The 13777-nt window shown below is 49.4% G+C and overlaps 1 protein-coding gene and 2 long non-coding RNA genes across 3 annotated transcripts in view; 2 read left to right on the top strand and 1 right to left on the bottom strand.

Annotated features, from left to right (window-relative positions):
- Positions 1-1040, bottom strand: part of LOC135822948 (probable RNA methyltransferase Y17G7B.18) — a 9944-nt gene extending 8904 nt beyond the window's left edge. Inside the window, exon 1 of the mRNA XM_065335789.1 lies at positions 6-1040. Within this exon, the coding sequence (XP_065191861.1) occupies positions 6-925 (920 nt within the window). The 5' untranslated portion in view covers positions 926-1040. The remainder of the gene's footprint in view (positions 1-5) is intronic.
- LOC135823025 (uncharacterized) overlaps positions 1-13777 on the top strand; it is a 75027-nt gene that overhangs the window by 42554 nt on the left and 18696 nt on the right. The gene's annotated exons all lie outside the window — the stretch shown is intronic.
- LOC135823831 (uncharacterized) lies at positions 1213-13137 on the top strand. The gene is made up of 3 exons (XR_010554772.1): positions 1213-1556; positions 2727-2831; positions 13066-13137. It is a non-coding gene; the product is annotated as an uncharacterized LOC135823831 (long non-coding RNA).

The following is a 13777-nucleotide window of genomic DNA, read 5'->3' on the forward strand; positions in this document are numbered from 1 at the left end:
GGGGCCCATACGACAACTTGAAAGACAGTGGAAAGTCACGCTTTGCAGGTACTGGCATATCCTTCTCCGATTCTGTTGCTACAATGTAGTGCCGTACATTCTTCTCAGCAGTTTCCACCAGGGTGCGGTCGACGTCAACACCGATGATACTTGCCGGGTTCAAGTCTCTGGCAATAGAAAGCGTGACATGACCGGTGTTACAGCCAATGTCCAGGCAGGCTTTATCACAGAATATAGCTTTCGGGAAGCTCTTGAGGCGTTCGTCCGATTGTCCTGTCGGATTTCGATAGCCATAATATCTGTTGTAATTTCCCATTGCAAATTTGGCGTCCTGCGGTCTGAACGTGAGGCCGTTTGGATCCACCATGTGCGAATCAGGGCCTGTACTTGCCTTCTTTTTCTTCTTCTTTTTTCGCACAACTCTTCCACCATCATCAGTTGACTCGCCATCGTTGGAGAAAGATCGCTTTCGGCGGCGTCCACCAGTATCATCCTTCTGTTCATCCCCTGTGGATTGCTTGCGCTTCTCTTCACGCTTCATAGCAGCAACTTTACGCTGGTGTTTCTTTCGTTCCCGCCGTGCTTCCTTTTTGTCATCCGAGAGTAATCGGAGAGGATCTTCCACATGCCTAGGCTGTTCAGATGTTTGCGGAGTGTCCTCGACTGGCTTGCGTACATATTCCTCTGGTTCATCATCTCCACTCTGACTATCATCAGCATCCACGTGAGCTGAATTAAGGTTCAAGGGATCTGAAATGTCGCCACCATAGAAGACATGAAAGGCAGCCACACTTGACGTAGCCCTACGATGTCTTTTCTTGGGTGTTCTTTCTCTACCTTCGGAAGTAAAACGTCTCCTTCCACCAGCTCCATGAGAAACTCTCCTCCCCTTACTCGGAGGTGGAGCGCTTTTAACTTCAGCCATTCTCTAGCTTTTTCAACAATCCCGGGCAAGCAGCTAAAGGGAACGCAGTCCAGAATTATATTTCAACAAGACAATCATGTCAATCTACTTATACTTGCTGCCAAACGTTCAAACGTCGTTGTCATTCTCTATTCCATTTTTTTCTTTTTCATCCCATGTAAAATCATTGCCTGCCAGGGAAATCCCCGCAATCACACGTGTTGCAAGCTGTATGATCGCGGTTGATTCAAAAACTGTCAATGGGGTTTTTTGACTTTCGGCTTGTAATTATTTTGAGTGCAAATGGATGAAAACGAGCAGCGATACCATGTACCAAATGTTTGCAGACTCAAAAAGGCAAGAGTATAAGAAATCAATCTCAAACTTTGACGATGTGAGTGAGGATGCGCTTGGTATTCTTGCCATCGGACTTCCCACCATGACCAGGCGAGTGGAAAGGTTTCTTGATGGAGTGAGTAATTACTGCTCACATAATCACTGTACAATGCACCATGAACCTACTACCAACGGCCATAATCAACTACTGAATATGTACTACCGCTGTATTGGATTCTCATCAAGCCCCGGATCCCGGACGTGTCCATCATCAAAGCTTGACCGTCCCCCTCATTCCGAGTTATGTTATTCTTTGGTAAGATTATGATAGGATACATTATAGGTTTCGCAAACTCCATTGCACCATTTCCATTATCACTACACTCAGTCCAAACACTCTTGCATGGTCTCTGTGCTGCAGAAGTCACTTTGGGTTCTTATTCACCAAATTTTCAGGCCTCGCCCATCATCAGGGTGAACCAGTTTATTTTGTTGCAGTGCAGAGACCATAATACCATGTACATACATGTACATGTATGTGTGAGTGTTCAGCACAGATGAGTGTTACTGTGTATTCGATTGTACCGTATTATCTCTAATATAAGCACGGTCCTTTATTTTTTCAATGTACCTCCGCCCCGTGCTATTATTGGAGACGTTCCTTTATTGGAGACTGTTCCATTATTATTTCAACCTCATTTCAGAGGCTTGTTGCCATGCCGAATTCATGTCAGACACACACATTTCAGGGTTTTTTCGCCAGTACAGATAATGAATTTACACAGTGTGCTTATAATGGAGACTGAGCACTTTATTTTTTGAATGCCGCCCCAAGGTGTTCTATTATTGGAGACGTGCTATTATTGGAGACTGTGCTTATATTAGAGATAATACGTTATGCACTTGCATTTTCTCGTGCTACATGTATTTACGGAAATAATAATTGCTGTATTTTCTAACGTAGCTCTGCACGCATGGCAATGCATATCAAAATCCCATTGCCTTGGTGCAGCCATGAAGGGGGGGGGGGGGGTTGCCCTCCTCCAGAGATTTTTTAATTGGTCCCATATCTTTACACCACTACGGATTGCAGCAGCAGGATCAACAACAACAACAATAACAACCACAACAACAACAACAGCAGCAACAACAACAGCAACAACAACAACAACGTGTATTGGCCACAGGCCATCGTGAGAATAAAATATTTCAAACGTGCCATCACTGAGGACAGCTGTACCATTGTTGACAAATTTTGTGGTTTTAATGTCTGCATAGCGATCTTCGCATATCTTCGTGACAGGAGACTTAATTTCTTTGTGTGCCATGTGTCCATCATCAGTCAGTCCTCGGGATGTCTCGATGAGCTGCTCACCAACATCAACTGATGCTGTCCCATGTATCTTGGGAATTGCTAGATATCGTATGAGCACTGATGTTACCAGTACTTGTACAAGTTTGTTGTCTTTCTGTTTCTTCTTTACAGGTGGTTGTCACTTGTGACTTTCGAGAATATTATTCGGAGCCAATGCTGTCCAGTTCGAGGAGGGGCACTGGAGAGTGGAAGAATGTGGCTTTCAGCATATGCCAGGTACATGTATGGTTCTTTTCTCTGCTGTAGAAACTCATCATGTCTGCTCTCTGCTCCTCTGTCGCTTTCTGTCCGGTGAATACGTTGCACAGGCTTCCTGTTTTACTCTTGTTTAACACACGGCTGCCACTCCTACCACTGATCACTTTATCAGCTATTCATTCTTTATTTCTTCTGTCAGCTTTTCCTGGCTCGTAAGTCTGCCAATAATCATGGGAAGTCGGGCAGTAGCCAACAACGACAAACTAAATAATAAAGAGAGAAGAGAGCACTGCAAGAGGAAGCAATACTGGAGTGATGAATTACGTGTGGCGAAAAAGATGGTGCTTGAATTCCTTGATAGTTGAACACGTTTGAAGGCCGGTTGGCAGGGCTGACCAGAGGAAGTGTGGCGTGAAGAAAGGATATTTCGGTATTAGGGGAGCAATTAGCACGGGCAAAGACAGAGCATTTCGGGTTATTTACTTTATTTTATTCCCGTAGTGTAGTGTATGTACCAGACATGTATTCATCTAATTGCAAGTACTATTGATCCACCCTAAAACCACAACCGCTTAGGCATGAACTCTCTATAGCAATTCATTGTACTGCCACCCAACACCCAACGCATCCCGCACCCGGGATACAACTCCTATATCCTCTAGCACAATCATACCTCAACGCTTCTTATTGCTTTGCAACCGTAGAATAAACTTGTATGTAAACTCTACGTGTGAACCCACAGTCTCTTGGTTAGAGACACAACCAACTGGCGACGAAGATGGCCGTTGCAATTGGAGCCATGGAACCATTTTCGGTTGGAACGACGGATTGGTCTACGTACTATGACCGCGTCGAGCAGTACTTCGCTGCCAACAATGTGGCCGAAGACAGGCAAGTAGCCACCTTCCTGACCCTGATTGGTGGCTTGACCTACAAACTGTTGGCTGACCTGGTCAGCCCGGACAAACCGAAGGACAAGACGCTGAAGGAGCTGTCCGACGCGCTGGCTGCGCATTGTGCTCCGAAGCCCTTGGTGATCGCGGAACGATACCGTTTCCACAAGCGGGATCAACGCCAAGGAGAGTCAGTAAATGCCTACCTCGCGGAGCTCCGACGGTTGGCACGATTCTGTGAGTTTGGCGATGTCCTGGATACCACGCTGCGGGATCGGTTCGTGTGTGGTATCAGGAGTCAAGCTCTCTGCAAAGTTCTGTTGGCAGAGAAGGACCTCACTCTGAAGACCGCCATCGAGAAAGCCAACAGCCTGGAGGTAGCTACTCGCGATGCATCCGAGCTCGCGGGCAGTGCCACTGCTGCTGGTGTACACGTTCTGGGCACATCGCAACATCGTCGTGCTGGCAGACCATCGTTCGGAGGTGCGAAGTCCGCGAACTCAGGTCAATCCCGTACGAGCTATTCAGCATGCTTCCGCTGTGGCTCGACGGCACACGGCGCAAGTGAATGTCCCTTCAAGGCATATGAATGCCGCCACTGCAGGAAGACTGGGCACCTCCGCAAGGTTTGCAAGAAGCGCCTCGCGGAAAGATCGACAGATTCAGCGAAACGCTCAAGTGGTAGCAGCGCCTGCCACAGCTTGGCTGTCGATGTCGCGGACGACGACGAGTTCAATTCACTTTCTCTTCTAGCCGCAGACGTCCTTCAAGCGCCAGCAGTCGCCACGGATGAAACGACACCCACGACCGCGCGGAAGGCACTTTGGATTGATGCTATCGTCAATGGCCAGTCGGTCCGCATGCAGGTCGACACTGGAGCTGCGGTGTCAATCATTCCGAGTGCGATTTATCGAAAGTCGCTGTCTGCCTCGCCTCTCACCGCGAGCAAGCTGAAGTTGCGTACGTACACCGGCGAGCCCGTGCATCCTCGCGGAACGTTCGTAGCACGCGTGGAATACTACCATCAATCCGCGGAGCTACCACTGCATGTGGTGGACACGCAGGGGCCAGCGCTCTGTGGCCGGGACCTGCTTGCCCACATCGCTCTCGACTGGCAGCGCTTGTTCCAGGTCGAGATGGCTGACGTCCCCTCCGCAACCGTGTCCCCTGGCCAGCAGCATCCAGGATCAGCAGGTACGCGTCTTGAGCAGCTCAAGGAGAAATTCTCCGATGTGTTCAGCGACGACTTTGGCAAGCTCAAGGACGCCAAGGCTCGTCTCCAGCTGAAGGACGATGCAAGCCCTCGCTTCCTCAAGGCGCGCCCATTGCCCTACGCCATGCGGCCAAAGGTGGAAGCTGAACTGGACAGGCTGGAAGGTCTGGGTATCGTGAGTAAGGTACAGTGGAGTGAGTGGGCGACACCTATTGTGCCTGTGATGAAGCCCAACGGCTCAGTTCGTCTCTGTGGAGATTTCAAAGCCACATTGAATCCACACCTGAAGGTGGACCAGCACCCGCTACCACGCGTGGAAGATGTCTTCGCCACCCTGGCTGGAGGCCAGCGATTCACCAAAATCGACCTAAAGCAGGCATACCTCCAAATGGAGATGGATGACGCATCCAAACCACTCCTCACACTCACGACGCACAAGGGCCTGTATCAGCTCAACCGACTCGGGTTCGGTGTTGCCTCTGCCCCAGCGCTCTGGCAACAGGCTATCGACCGCATCTTGCACGGCGTCCCAAGCCAGGCCTGCCTACTGGACGACATTATTGTCACCGGCCGCAACGACGATGACCACCTTGACAATGTGGAAAGCATCCTGAGTCGTCTGTCGGACCACGGCCTGAGAGTCAACCCGGCCAAGTGCACGTTCTTTGCAGACCAAGTCGAGTACTGTGGACACATTGTCAGTCGCCACGGCTTGCGCAAGACTGATGGCAAGGTCAAGGCTATCAACGAAGCCCCAGCACCGCAGAACGTGTCCCAGCTACGGAGCTTCTTGGGCATGGTGTGCTACTACCAGCGCTTCCTCAAAGACTGCTCCACGACCCTGCATCCACTCAACAACCTGCTCCGGAAGGGTCAGTCCTGGCGCTGGACAGCTGAATGCGCGGCTGCATTCAAGGCTATCAAGGCAGCCATCGCCTCGGATCAGGTCCTCATGCACTTTGATGCCGACCTACCCGTGCAGTTGGCAACCGACGCATCGCCATATGGCCTGGGGGCGGTGCTCTCGCACATCATGCCGGATGGTACGGAAAGGCCGATTGCCTTCGTGTCACGGTCCCTGACGGACACCGAGAAGCGGTACGCCCAGATCGATAAGGAGGCGCTCTCTATTGTCTGGGGCGTCCGCAAATTCCACACGTACCTGTTTGGCCGACCGTTCGTCCTGCTGACGGACCATGAGCCGCTGACAGCCATCTTCAGTCCTAGCAAGGGATTGCCAGCCATGACGACGGCCCGCCTACAGCGGTATGCTATCTTCCTAGCAAGCATGAATTATGAGATCAAGTACCGCAAATCAGCCGATCATGCAAACGCTGACGGGCTGTCACGCCTACCGTTGCCACACTCACCACAGGATGAGAGCCTAGACTGGGCAGACGTGTTCAACATGGCCCAGATCGACCCGCTTCCAGTCACGGCAGCTGAAATTGCGCGTCACACAAACCGTGACCCAGTTCTCGCCAAGGTCCTAACCAGTGTCAGCACCGGACGGGCCCTGTCAACAACCGACGGTGACATGCAACCGTTTGTACGACGCAAAGATGAGCTGGGCCTACACCAAGGGTGTGTCATGTGGGGAATCCGTGTCGTCATTCCTTCCCCACTGCGCCACCGAGTACTGGAGGAGCTGCACAGTGGCCATCCTGGGCTGGTTCGGATGAAAGCACTAGCCCGCAGCTTTGTATGGTGGCCAGGCATCGACACAGACATCGAGCAGACCGGCAAGGCCTGCCTTGGCTGTCAGGCACACCAGGCGGCGCCACCGAAGTCACCGCTACATCCCTGGGAGTGGCCGTCCAAGCCATGGCAGCGTCTCCACATTGATTTTGCCGGGCCGTTCCAAGGGCACATGTGGCTGATTGTGGTGGACGCCCACAGTAAGTGGCCAGAAGTGCTACCAATGAGCAGTACCACTGCCCCGGCTACCATACGCCGTCTCCGAGAAGTGTTTGCTCAACATGGCCTGCCGGACCAGATCGTGAGTGACAACGGCCCGCAGTTTACTGCCGATGAGTTCCGCCGTTTCACAGAAGCCAACGGCATAACGCACACGTTCTCAGCACCGTACCACCCAGCGACTAACGGGTTGGCTGAACGATTTGTGCGTACAATGAAGCAGGCACTCAGGTCCCATTCTGCCACAGCACCGCTTGAGTTCTTGCCTCGCTTCCTGTTGGCCTATCGCACCACACCCCATGCTACAACGAATGCCACACCAGCATCCCTGCTAATGCACCGGGAGCTACGCACGCGGCTGTCGCTGGTTCAACCCAGTGTCCAGGCATCTGTTGCTAAGAAACAGACAGCTCAGCGTAGTGCAAGATCAGCGAACCGTGAGCGCACGTTTGCTGTGGATGACACCGTCATGGTACGTGACTACCGCACCAACGCACCACACCCGTGGATTCCGGGCACAGTGCAAGCGGTACACGGCTCCCGCCACTATACAGTGGAAGTTGGCCCAGACCAGCAATGGAGGCGCCATGTTGAACAGCTCCGGTCAGCCGACTCCGCTCCGCAATCATCCGTACCGATGAACACAGCGCCTTTGCCGTCCGTGGCAGAACCGGATCACAGTTTGTGCTTTCCGACTGCTCATTCGCCAGCTAGTGTTCCGACACCACCCAGTGTCCAAGCCGCTGCTACTCCAACACCTCCGCCTGCGCAAACACCAGTAGCTGCAACTACGGCAACGCAGCAGGTCCAGTCGCCGCTGGCACAAGATACGACTGAACCCCGCCGTAACCCGCCGAGAGCCCGAGTCCTGCCGGCTCGCCTGAGAGACTGAATTGCTTCTTGCTCACACAATTGCTGTCCCGTGCTCTCAGCTCATCCGCTTCTTCTTCTTGTGCATTAAATGTTATGCCGTATAGGAATACCTCGTAGCTCAACATGTACCATAACATTTAGGGGAGGAATGTAGTGTATGTACCAGACATGTATTCATCTAATTGCAAGTACTATTGATCCACCCTAAAACCACAACCGCTTAGGCATGAACTCTCTATAGCAATTCATTGTACTGCCACCCAACACCCAACGCATCCCGCACCCGGGATACAACTCCTATATCCTCTAGCACAATCATACCTCAACGCTTCTTATTGCTTTGCAACCGTAGAATAAACTTGTATGTAAACTCTACGTGTGAACCCACAGTCTCTTGGTTAGAGACACAACACGTAGCTATGCAGAAGACGTTAGCCAGGGTCCACACAGCTTTAATTCCCGTAGCTATGCAGAAGACGTTACTTCAGTAACGTCTGGCGCTAGCCAGGGTCCACACAGCTTTAATTTGGTATTTGTTTGTTTGTGTGTTTGTTTGTTTGTTTGTGTCACGCCTGGCGCTATCCGTATCTGACGGCAAAAAAGCATAGGGATGTTATAAATTTTTTAATTCTCCTATTTTTTTCAGGCATATCCTGGGATTCGAACCCGCACTATCGCCCTACATGCATTCCCCCATACACTTCGCATTCATACCCATTCTTCCAAGTTGCTTCACGTTATTATCTTGCGTTTGAAAGCCCTATTTGAATATTGCGGCCAGCTGTATGTGGCCAGCTGTGTTTGATGGTACGGTACGGTACGGAAGACGGTGTCATATTACCCTCGATCGTACCTGTCCCGTACCTATCCCCTACCGTACCGTGCCATCAAAGACGGCTGGCCACAATGCATATTCAAATAGGGCTTTCAAATGCAAGATCACAATGTGAAACAACTTGGAAGAATGGGTATGAATGCGAAGTGTATGGTAGAATGCATGTAGGGAGATAGTGCGGGTTCGAATCCCAGGATATGCCTGAAAAAATTAGGAGAATTGAAAAATTTATAACATCCTATGCTTTTTTGCCGTAAGATATGGATAGCGCCAGGCGTGACACAAACAAACACACAAACAAACAAATGTATGCGAAGTGTATCGGGGGATGCATGCAGGGCGCGCGATAGTGCGGGTTCGAATCCCAGGTTATGTCTTAAAAAAAGGATTTTTTTAAAGAATTTATAACATCCCTATGCTTTTTTTTGTCTAGGTCATCAAGGCAAAAAAAGCATAGCGTAGGGCCCTGAGCTTCCAAGCTCTCTCGTTTGGTGTTTGTTTGCTTGTTTGTTTGTTTGTTTGTTTGTGTCACGCTTGGCGCTACCCCGTATCTGTCCCGTACCGTACCATCAAACACAGCTGGCCACATACAGCTGGCCGCAATATTCAAATAGGGCTTTCAAACGCAAGATCGTAACGTGAAGCTACTTGGAAGAAGGAGTATGAATGCAAAGTGTACGGGGGAATGCATGTAGGACGATAGTGCGGGTTCAAATCTCTGGTTATGCCTAAAAATAGGAGAATTGAAAAATTTATAACATCCCTATGCTTTCTTTGCCGTCATCAAGGCGGTAGACGGTGTTGTATTACCCTCGACCGTACCTGTCCCGTACCTGTCCCGTACCATACCGCACCATCAAAGACGGTTGGCCACAATGCATATTCAAATAGGGCTTCAAATGAAAAGATCATAACGCGAAGCAACTTGGAAGAATTAGTAGGTATGGGAAGTGTATCGGGGGATGCATGCAGGGCGATAATGCGGGTTCGAATCCCAGGTTATGTCTTAAAAAAAAGGAGAAATTTATAAGAATTTATAACATCCCTATGCTTTTTTTGTCTAGATCATCAAGGCAAAAAAGCATAACGTAGGGCCCTGAGCTTCCAAGCTCTCTCGTTTATTCTTCTATTCCATGATGGCAAGATGCCGATAAGGAAGATTGATAATTGTGATGGAACTGATACTAGCCAGAAACAGCTAGATGGAAATTAATCCAGGGATGCTATGACCAATGCGGGGACAATAGCAGGGATGATCGAGATAGTTAAAGACACGTTTGATATATCAGAAACCAAGAGGGTGTGCAGAGCAGGAACAGGTACTGCTCAAAAGAAGGCTGGATGTATTGTGTCGGAAAGAATTTCTACGAGGTTGGGCTGTGATGCCGATAGGGAGTGAGTTGTAAAGGGCGAGGGCACTGTTGATGGGGTAGTCTCGGTGCCTGTTTGTGTGTGTGGGAGTCCGATGGAGTAGGCCCTTGTCTGTCGAAGGGTATATGGTTGGTGTTGATGTTGTGGTGCAAGATGTGGTTGTTGCAGATGTGGTGGGGAGGTTTGGTGGTGGATGTCCCATGCTGGTAGAGCTTGCTTAACAAGGAGTCGTGAGCTACGGGTGGGGAGCTTTGCATGATGGAGGAGAGAACTGTATTGAACTGGTGCAAAGAGGGGAATCCGAAGGCGAATGTGTATAGCACGGCGCTGAATTCTCTCCAGTGTGTCCCGCTGTTGCTGTGCGGTGTCGGAGAGGGCAAGGCTGCCGTATTCGAGAACGGGTCGGACGTATGTCGTGTATATTGATAATAGGCTGAAAGCATTCAGTTTGCCATGTGTCTTGTGGAAGTTGGTGCAGTAATTTCTTGGCTTTGTTGGTAGCTTGTATAATATGTTGGGTCCATCACATATCATCTTAGAGTGTAACGCCCCAAGGTGCCTATGTTAGTGGAACTGCTGGAGAAGGGTCGAGTGGAGTGTGATGTGTTAGATGTGTTGGGTTGGAAGGAAAGGACGACGGTTTTCGTGGTGTTGACAAGGATATGCCAATCATTCAACCACCTTCCTGCTGCGTCAACGGCGCGTTGGAGGAATGCAGCTGATAAATCCCTTGTGTGGTGCGCCGTGATGAGTGCCGTGTCATCCACAAACTGACTGCATTTGGTGTGCAAGTTTGTACATGCTGGGAGGAGGTCGATCGTGTACACGAGGAAAAGAAGAGGCCCCAGGGCAGAGAGTACTGCAGCTGGAATTGATTTCCATGACGACATAGTGGAGCCAGCCTTGACGCGTTGTCGGTGGCGAGTCGGGTAGCTTTTGAGCCAGGCAAGGGCAATGTCACGGACACCAAGGTGCTCGAGTCTTGCCAGGAGGCCGGCATACCAGATTCAGTCAAATGCCTTTCATAGATCAAAGAAGCACACTCACACAGGCTGACCGGCATCTCGGCTGGCGGAGATCTCATGAACTAGACGGGAGAGCTGAAGTTCAGTGCTGTCCTTGAATCGAAATCCAGATTGGTCGTCTGGTAGGTGGGGCTCGATGTGGGTATAGAGGCGTTGGTGGACAATCCTCTCCTGAACTTTGCTGACAACACTCTGGAGCGAGCTTGGCCTGTAGCTGGTGATCTCTGCACAAGAGGCTTTCTTGTGCAGAGGACTGATAGTGGCATCGCGCCAATCTTACGGCTGCTCGCCTCGCACAAATGACTCATTGAAAAGCGTTGCGAGGGAGCATGAGATTTCGGCTGCAGGGATCTTTTTAAAAGCAATTTCGTTGGGAGGCCATCGTATCCAGCCGACTTCCGGAAATCAAGAGCAGAAGAGGGTTGCTCTAATGGAAACAATCCAGTTATACTTAGCAAGGTGTTTGGGGCTTCCGTCATGGATTTGCAATAATTCATGTGTACTTTGTCTACTGGTCTGAAACGGGACGGCCTGGGATCACGTGTAGCAGATTTCTCACCTACTTCAATTTGTGCGAATAACTGACTTTCCGAATCATTCCACTGCAGCCGCGTACAGCAATACACACTCTGTGGGCGTCGTCCAGCCCAAGTAACTGAAATGATGATGGTGATAAAGCAGTGGCAAAACCTCCCTTTTTGCAGCTGTTGAAGGGCTGCTGCAGAAGGCTAGCCAAGTGGCTGAGGTGTGTGAACAAGTCTAAAGTAAAATTTCTTATCCATCGCATCAACTAGTGCTTGTCGCTTAAGCGGGATTCACAGAAGCTTTTTTGCGATGCGACACGCGATGCGACAGACGCGAAACCGGGAAAACCCCAAATCGCAGCCATGTCGCACCCCACGCAACTGCCGCAACTGGGCCATCTCAGGCCATCGCAGAAGTTGAGCTTGGCTCAACTTTTGCGATGCGATGCGATGCGACAAGCGATTTGGTGTACGATTTTGACCTTTTCTACAGCAAAGTTGTACAAAGGTGCAAGAGTTACCTATAAATTTTTTCAAGTTGTGTCAAACCGCGCGAATATCATGGTGACGTACCCAAATCAGCAAAACTTTGTCGCATCGTTGACTTCTTCTGTGAATGGTATTTCGCGAGTTCGCATCGCACGCGTCCGTCGCAGATCGCGTGTCGCATCGCAAAAAAGCTTCTGTGAATCCCGCTTAATTGTCTTTCGATAATGTTCTGTTTTGAGTGGGAAAACTTGCAATAACATTCATCTTGCATATGCTCCAGGTACATATGTGCCTAGACACCATACCTGGGATGTTGAGAGAGAATGCATTTATAGTTGGTAACACGGAAAACATGTAAACCGACCAAATACACCACTTGATGTGGAGAGCGCTCGCACTCGCACAAGGAAGTTTTCCGGAGCCCTATAGTCCATTCATAAAAAGATGGGCCCTGGCTCTGGCGAGCTCCCAATTTCTGCTATTTTATGGTACGTGGTGCAGTGCTGCGAAATTTGAAACTTCAAAAGGGTCCAAAAAAGGTACCTCAACTGGGGTTGGAACCACACAATGTACTCGTACTGTTGCCAGTAGAGTGAAACGGCCTGGATTTTCCCAATTCAGTTCTCTTGGAGCAAATTTGGCCGAAATCCTATTCTTGTTACGGTTTGCTTTTTGGAGAAATAGACTTCAGAAACATAATTGGAAGAGTATTCCATAGGCGATTGCCAAAAAAATTCTAAAAAAACTGAAAGTTTGACCCATTAATGGCCAAAAGCTAGAAGTCCATCTTCTTATGAATGGACTGTAGCTTTTTATTACTTCAAAACGTAGGACTGTCATGCCACGGATGGCGCACCAGTTCAAAGCAGGTCTGGTGTACATCTCTGTGGGAGCGCTTCTGATCCTCAAAACTAGAAGGAGCCGAAAGGTAGAAATTCCCAAATCAGCGCAAATACTGCTGCAACCATTTACGTGTAGCTGATAGCATCGAAATAGTGGTTCGAAATATTTCTTGTCCAGTAAGTAACGAATAAACAATTATAATCATTTTAGCACTATCGGGCATGTGGTTGTTGAGCTGATATGCACCTTTTAAACTTTTGTTCTTGTAGGAGCACTGAAGAAACCACCTCCATACTTCTCCAATACCTGACCTGGAAAAATTCATCTCTGATTATGGTGAGTAATGTGTGATTTCAGAAATGTCTGTTCGCTTTCCTCTCTGGAATTATTACTTGCATGGGCTGTAGTACTGTGGGTGGCAATGTATGTGACCATAGAGAACCCAAGCTGCATGTTTACTCGTTACTTCAAACCTAAACTAGGTATAGCCTCGACTTAGGGCCCTGGAGCCGGTATAATGTAACAGGCTATTGAGTGTTATGTGCTTCTGCAGTGATTTGCTGCACTGCCACTGTTGTGTCTCTAACCAAGAGACTGTGGGTTCACACGTAGAGTTTACATACAAGTTTATTCTACGGTTGCAAAGCAATAAGAAGCGTTGAGGTATGATTGTGCTAGAGGATATAGGAGTTGTATCCCGGGTGCGGGATGCGTTGGTTGTTGGGTGGCAGTACAATGAATTGCTATAGAGAGTTCATGCCTAAGCGGTTGTGGTTTTAGGGTGGATCAATAGTACTTGCAATTAGATGAATACATGTCTGGTACATACACTACATTCCTCCCCTAAATGTTATGGTACATGTTGAGCTATGAGGTATTCCTATACGGCATAACATTTAATGCACAAGAAGAAGAAGCGGATGAGCTGAGAGCACGGGACAGCAATTGTGTGAGCAAGAAGCAATTCAGTCTCTCAGGCGA

The sequence above is a fragment of the Sycon ciliatum genome, chromosome 8 (genome assembly GCF_964019385.1).
Source record: "Sycon ciliatum chromosome 8, ocSycCili1.1, whole genome shotgun sequence".
In the NCBI taxonomy this organism is placed as follows: Eukaryota; Metazoa; Porifera; class Calcarea; order Leucosolenida; family Sycettidae; genus Sycon; species Sycon ciliatum.